Raw genomic sequence first — 6,924 nt, forward strand, 5'->3', positions numbered from 1 at the left:
AGAACCATCTCTCATGCTAAAGTGCCACAGCGCCCCCTACAGGCTGTGTTGAGCAATAACTATGTGCTTCTTTTCCGTTGCCAATTGTTAAAAAGCCCTATTTGTACTGACATAAAAGAAGTGGTGTGGGGTAAGAGTGAGTGTGTATGCGTGTGTGTGTGTGTGTGTGTGTGCGTGTGTGTGTGTGTGTGTGTCACAGAATGAGTGAGTGAGGTGGCTGCTCATGAATTGTTCATATTTTATAGCTGTGGCGGTTGTCCATTTTATCCTGCTGAAGGTCTCCCCAGTTGTGTTAATATTATTAAATAATAATGGTGACAATAAAATACTGATTTTACTGTTCTTTGGCATTGAATTCTTTTAAAATTGTTTTTAATCATCATTGATAATCATCAAAACATGGTCTAAATTGATCACACTGATTTCAAAATAGATATTGTTGAAGAAAGGAATTTTAATAAATTGTCCATTTTTAAACTTTATCTTCTGAAGTCTGTCCCACTAAGACTAGGAAACACTGAGTTCTTAAAATTATACAATACATCAATACATTTTATAACAGTCCAAGCAACTTCCAAAATGATGGACCCTTTAATAATCATTATGGGAACAGGCTCCTTTCTGTTACTTCTTGCAAAGTGTTTCAGTGAAAATATACCTGATTAAATGCACAAATCTAGTTAATATTCTCATAAAATTATAAGATCTAAAAGTATAAGATACTAAATCGTAAATAGTATAAGATACTACTCAAACGACACACATCTGTGTATGTGTGCTTCATCACACTCATCTTAGGAGTGTGCTCCCAGGCTGTGTGTGTGTGATCTACAACAGCACATCATTCCCATATGTGCTCCCTGTTGCTCATAAGATAAGTGTGTGTGCCCAGGCGGGGTGTGTGTGTGTTTGTGCGCGCGCTCTCTGTTGCTCATCAGATGAGTGTGTGCCAGGCGGTGTGTGTGGTGTTGTGTCACTGGTAGATCCATATGCACCACATGCAGATGATGACTACCGCATAGCAGGTGATGAGCATCAGGTAGATGCGGAAGAGCAGGAAGTCCAGGATGTACCCCACGTGGCACCATTGGTCCATCATCTCGCTCGCCTTCTGCAGGTCGGAGATGTGCGAGCGGATCACGTTCACGTCCTGGCAGATCTGAGTGAGCTCCGGCACAGCCAGCGGCAGCACTCCAGACACTGGGGTGGTGAGCACACAGACACACACACCAGAGCAGAGACAGAAACAGAGTTTGGCTCAAGCTACAGCCAAAGGACAGCCGTTCATGAGTTTAAACACTGGAGACCACAGACTGGTCCGGATGCTTTACTCCCAGTCAAATCTTTCAGGAGAACGTTAAAAAAAGATTCAACCAATGACATTTTTCATTGAAAATATGGTCCAATTATGCATGGCTCTCTTTTCTTATAACCCTCTTCAGCACAAAGACTGGTTTACGCTCAGACCCAGGGCCAACAATTACTGACTTTCAGCCACCAATGAGGCTTTAGATTGGATACCATTCTCTTGGCAAAGGCTAATGCAGCAGAAATAATTGTACTACATTGTAATATTGAGTGATCTGGTCTACTTTATTAATATCCACCCCTGGACAAAGACTTGGTAGAGGTTATGGAATTGAAACGAATATCTCACTGTTTCGGCTTTGGTGCGCCGGTGTTGATTGGGCGGGTGGCTGGATGGCACGGGTCCCCGAGTTGTCCGGCTTCTCCTGGACCACAGAAGTGATTTCCTCGGGCCACCTGTAGCAGATGAGCCGGGCGATGAAGCCCAGGACCACCACACGCACCCAGTGGGGCACGTCGCGGTACTTTGTGGAGTTGGTGTGGAGCACGTTGGTGATGACGACCGTCTCCAGCAGGCTGATCACCATCAGGGCCAGACACACAGAGAAGTAGATGCCTGAGAGAACGGGGATGAGATAGCAGTGCTTGCCAAGCAGAAAAAAAAAACTCAAAATAATAAAATAAAATAGTAAATAAATCAAACATACATTACAAAGATATGAGATGTATGCACAGAGGGCACTTGACTTAAATGGGAAGGGGAATATTGTTGAGATTGTTGATAATAATATATTGTAAATATCATGTAGATTGCCAAGCAAAAAATAAAAATCCAAAATAAATATACTCTAAGTAAGTAAAATATTCCAAAGATATGTAATGTATGCACAGAGTGAATTTTACTTGACTAATATGGGATTATTGAGGTAATATAATGTAAATATCATGGAGATTGACTGACTGATTGATTGATAGCCTCGGACTACAACACAATGATCATCACATCAGTCGAGAGAATTTGAATGTTCTTTTAGATGGCCACGGCTGCTCAGACCACACTAGGAAAACAAGGGCCTCAAAATTCAATACAATTCACTCTATTGTTCGCCCAGACACCCTGCTAGAATCCTTCATATGTATCAAGATGCCCTTAAAATGGACACGTACTCATTGAAAAGTCACCTGAAATTGCTGGTTATTAACCCCTGGTCCCACGCACAAATCTGTTTAACATTTCTCTCAAATCCCCTTCAAAGTGAATAACACCATGTGTTTGCTAGAGTTTGGTCATCTGACCTATGATGGGGGTGCCGTTTGGTGATCTGACCTATGATGGGGGTGTGATCTGACCTATGATGGGGGTGATCTGACCCTATGATGGGGGTGCCGTTTGGTGATCTGACCTATGATGGGGGTGTGATCTGACCTATGATGGGGGTGATCTGACCCTATGATGGGGGTGCCGTTTGGTGATCTGACCTATGATGGGGGTGTGATCTGACCTATGATGGGGGTGATCTGACCCTATGATGGGGGTGTGATCTGACCTATGATGGGGGTGATCTGACCCTATGATGGGGGTGCCGTTTGGTGATCTGACCTATGATGGGGGTGTGATCTGACCTATGATGGGGGTGATCTGACCCTATGATGGGGGTGTGATCTGACCTATGATGGGGGTGATCTGACCCTATGATGGGGGTGCCGTTTGGTGATCTGACTTATGATGGGGGTGTGATCTGACCTATGATGGGGGTGATCTGACCCTATGATGGGGGTGCCGTTTGGTGATCTGACCTATGATGGGGGTGTGATCTGACCTATGATGGGGGTGCCGTTTGCAGTGCTGGGCAGCAGGTCGTTCATGATGAGCAGGAAGACGGTGTACCCCAGGATGAGTGTCATCTTAAAGGAGGCTCTGTCCACGCTGTGTGGCGGCAGGTAGAAGGACAAGATGTCGATGATCATGAGGAAAGAGCTGGGGATCAGGAGGTTGACCACGTACAGCATGGGCCGTCTCTTAATGACCACCTAGACAAAGAGAATGACCGGGTGAATGCATCACACACTCTCTCAGTGAACATAAGACACATTTTTAACACACATTTTTGTGTCTGTTTTATTAGCAACTGGTCGCATTAAAGCCACGTTGCTACTTGTTCAAGTAGTTGAACTTGGAGGAGCAAAATGCTAGCATCAGCATCAAGCGCACGTCAAGATGAGCCCACAAACTCTGTTTAAAAGTCCCTGCCAAATGAATAGCTATGAATATAGATATGAATTCTAACACCAATGATATAGTGCTTCTGCGTCTGTTTTTACTCGTTTTACCCAGAAAGTGATGATGTCCCACTCGTCTATTCCAAACTGCAGGATGCTCGCTTCTCCCAGGATGACCACCAGCTCCCACTCCCCACTGGCCTCCAGGTACTGCTTAGAGTTCCCCGACATCTCAGCAAAGGACAGGGCCGGGCTGACCCTCACATCCTTTACTGTCATCCAGAACAGTAGCGGGAGAGAAGAGGAAAGGAGTCGGACATGTTCTAGATTCTATATTAGACGTATTAGACGTGGTTCTATGGCACTGGAGTGACGGCAAAAGCTTATTTGATGGGTTAATCATGGGTAAGGTATTCTACATAGCTGGTTTCTGACGCACAATCTGCGGTTTTCGAGGCTTTAATGGTGTTTACTTGTGTGCATGTAGGAACCGAAGGTGAAGGTGCAGTTCTGGATGTCGAAGGGGAAGCTGAAGATCTCCAGGTTGCAGGCACTCACGAGCCTGAGCATGCGGTCGTAGCGGATGTGTCCCGTGTGATTGACATACACGTAGGGGCAGGCTTGGGAGACGTCATCGTCCACACTGACACAGGAAGGCAGAGAGCAGCACACACACACACAGACACACACAGACACACACAGACACACACACACACACACACACACACACACACACACAGACACACACACACAAACACACACACACAAACACACGCGTGAGTAAGGCCTACCATCTGTCACTCTCAGCTATGAAATACTGGATCAGAGAAGCTCACAATTCATAGATGATGATGTCAGGTGTCCAGAGTTCATTCACTGGCAGGGAGATTTTAGTGACACCATCGCATTTCTCAGGATCCCATATGAGAAACTCGTGGAACCAATACTGCAACAGGAAAGGAAATAAGAGCACTCCGTACAGAACACGTGGCTGAAATGGCTCACCAGTTCAAGCTGTGTGCAGCACTTACCAGTCTAAGCCAGAGGAAGGTAGTGAGGATCTGAGTTTTCTCATTCTGTGGTAAAGATATGGTGAGATAAGGCAACAAGTTAAAAACAGCACCTCCTGTGGCCCTGCGCAGGAGGTGCACACACACTCAGGCACCCCACAGATTCCTTCAGCATATTCACGGATGGCCCACCCATGAAAGCACAACATGATAAAATGGCCTATGGCATCTGTGGGCAGCTCCAAGATGCATGTACAAAATTCTGCATATCCACTGAAGTACATCCAACACAGCATAGAGGGTAAAAGAGATGGTATTGAGTCTTTACTCACCACACCCAACACAGCATAGAGAGTGAAGGAGATGTTGAGTCTTTACTCACCACACCCAACACAGCATAGAGAGTGAAGGAGATGTCATTGAGTCTTTACTCACCACACCCAACACAGCATAGAGAGTGAATGAGATGTTGAGTCTTTACTCACCACACCCAACACAGCATAGAGAGTGAAGGAGATGTTGAGTCTTTACTCACAACACCCAACACAGCATAGAGAGTGAAGGAGATGTTGAGTCTTTACTCACCACACCCAACACAGCATAGAGAGTGAAGGAGATGTTGGCGATGGTTGGAGTGCTTAGGTTCACCGCCGGTCTGTAGGACTTTTTGTCAAACACATCGTTGAGTGATTCATAGGTAGGTCCGCTGTGACCCTCGCGACAGGTCAGTTCGCAGAGACACAAAGACACTGAGGGAGACGACGCAACCAGAGGACATTTATAAGGATCGAACTATATGAGTTAAGTGAATAAAGCCCCCAGTCTCTCTCTCTTTTGGTTAATACAAAGAACAACCACTCCGAGCCAGGTTTTATCTATATACTTACATACATACATACAGTGCCTTGCATAAGTATTCACCCCCTTGGATGTTTTACCCTGTTATTGCTTTTATAAATCAATCATGGTCAATATAAGTTGGCTTTTTTGACAAAATCATTTACAAAAAAGCCCTCTTTAATGTCAAAGTGAAAACAGATTTCTACATAGTAATGCCAATTAAATAAAAATATGTGATTGTCAAAAAAAGCCAACTTATATTGACCATGATTGATTTATAAAAGCAAAAAAAGGGTAAAACATCCAAGGGGGTGAACACTTATGCAAGGCACTGTACATGTACACACATATGCACATACAGTACATCAAAATACCCTCAGATCTCAAAATAATAATCAAAACAATTTAGTTATTGACTTACCTGTCAGCAGAAAGGCACAGGATGTGAACAGGTACCCACAAGAAGTTCCCATCATGACCGGTATGTCTTCAGCTCACCTCATTTGCTCCTATTGCAGATCAAATACCTGATGAAGCTCCCTGTTCTGATTTAAAATACTTGATGAAGCTCCCTGTTCTGATTTTGCTCCTATTTCAGATCAAATACCTGATGAAGCTCCCTCTTCTGATTTAAAATATCTGAGTTAGCTCCCTGTTCTGATTTTAGGTCACACGCCTGTCTCAGACAAATGGTACTGCTTTTCCCTAAGTAAACCGCTGCATACAAGCCTGCATGTTTTTTTTAACACCTACAGTAACAACTCAAGCATAATGTTATTTTCCCCTCTGTGACACAGCTATGTCCATGCAGTGTGTGTGTGTGTGTAGGCCTGTGTTTGTACCAGTGCTACCGCATTCAGCTTGTTTTTTTTCATTTACACCTTTTTACAAACAGCAGGCAGATAATGTTACACCTTTAATTGGTGAGCAGTATTGTGCAGTTAGTGCATGTGGAGTTAGTGCATTTGTTTTATGTCCTGTTTTGAACAATCTTCACATCTTAAGGTACGTAGATGTATTATATACAATTAATCAGTTTACATTCATGGATTCTAATAATATAATACTATTTATGTGGATTACAATATCAGTCGGAAACATTAACTTTAACAATCAGGGCCGGCTGTAGGGTGCTATGACTGAGGGGGCATTTGAGATTAGCAAGGAGGCCAACAGTGTCTAGTGTGAGATTGGGCTGAGATACCTCATGAAGGCATAATAGGGCAGAACCGGGTCTAAATTAGGTCCATAACTGGAGAGGTAGGGTACTTTGCCAAGCCTTCCTGTACCAACTAGGCTACAGCTTTAATATATGATCATCATGTTCAGAGTCGGCTGTAGGGTGCAATGACTGAGGGGGCATTTGTGATTTTCAAGGGGGTAGTTACAGTGATGCAGGCATGGATGGACATAATAGGGCTGGCTGTATGGCTGGCTGCCGGGTAGCGACTCTGTGCCCTAAGCCGGACATTTTGACAATCAAATTTGTAATTTATCAGATTTGTACAAATTTTCCAGGCAAAAAAACCTGGAGGGGGCAGTGCCG

The 6,924-nt window shown here is 44.2% G+C and overlaps 1 protein-coding gene across 1 annotated transcript; it reads right to left on the reverse strand.

The window, feature by feature from the left end:
* Positions 1 to 973: 973 nt before the first annotated feature.
* Positions 974 to 5,851, reverse strand: LOC116222025 (5-hydroxytryptamine receptor 3A-like). The gene is made up of 9 exons (XM_031574264.1): positions 5,800 to 5,851; positions 5,124 to 5,287; positions 4,560 to 4,604; positions 4,365 to 4,474; positions 4,002 to 4,171; positions 3,640 to 3,800; positions 3,129 to 3,339; positions 1,658 to 1,924; positions 974 to 1,200 (listed from the first exon to the last, which is right to left on the reverse strand). Exons 1-9 carry the CDS (start codon positions 5,849 to 5,851, stop codon positions 974 to 976), a joined length of 1,407 nt encoding a protein of 468 aa, XP_031430124.1.
* Between the last annotated feature and the right edge of the window lie 1,073 nt (positions 5,852 to 6,924).

Source organism: Clupea harengus, chromosome 10, assembly GCF_900700415.2.
Source record: "Clupea harengus chromosome 10, Ch_v2.0.2, whole genome shotgun sequence".
In the NCBI taxonomy this organism is placed as follows: domain Eukaryota; kingdom Metazoa; phylum Chordata; class Actinopteri; order Clupeiformes; family Clupeidae; genus Clupea; species Clupea harengus.

Bases quoted from the DNA above. Each gene is read 5' to 3' on its own strand.
- LOC116222025 (XM_031574264.1), bottom strand. From the start codon at position 5,851: ATGGGAACTTCTTGTGGGTACCTGTTCACATCCTGTGCCTTTCTGCTG. The intron at 3,801-4,001 runs GTAAACACCATT...TCTGGATGACAG, and splicing joins CGGTTCCTACATGCACACAA to TAAAGGATGTGAGGGTCAGC. The intron at 1,201-1,657 runs GTGAGATATTCG...TCACCACCCCAG, and splicing joins GGCGCACCAAAGCCGAAACA to TGTCTGGAGTGCTGCCGCTG.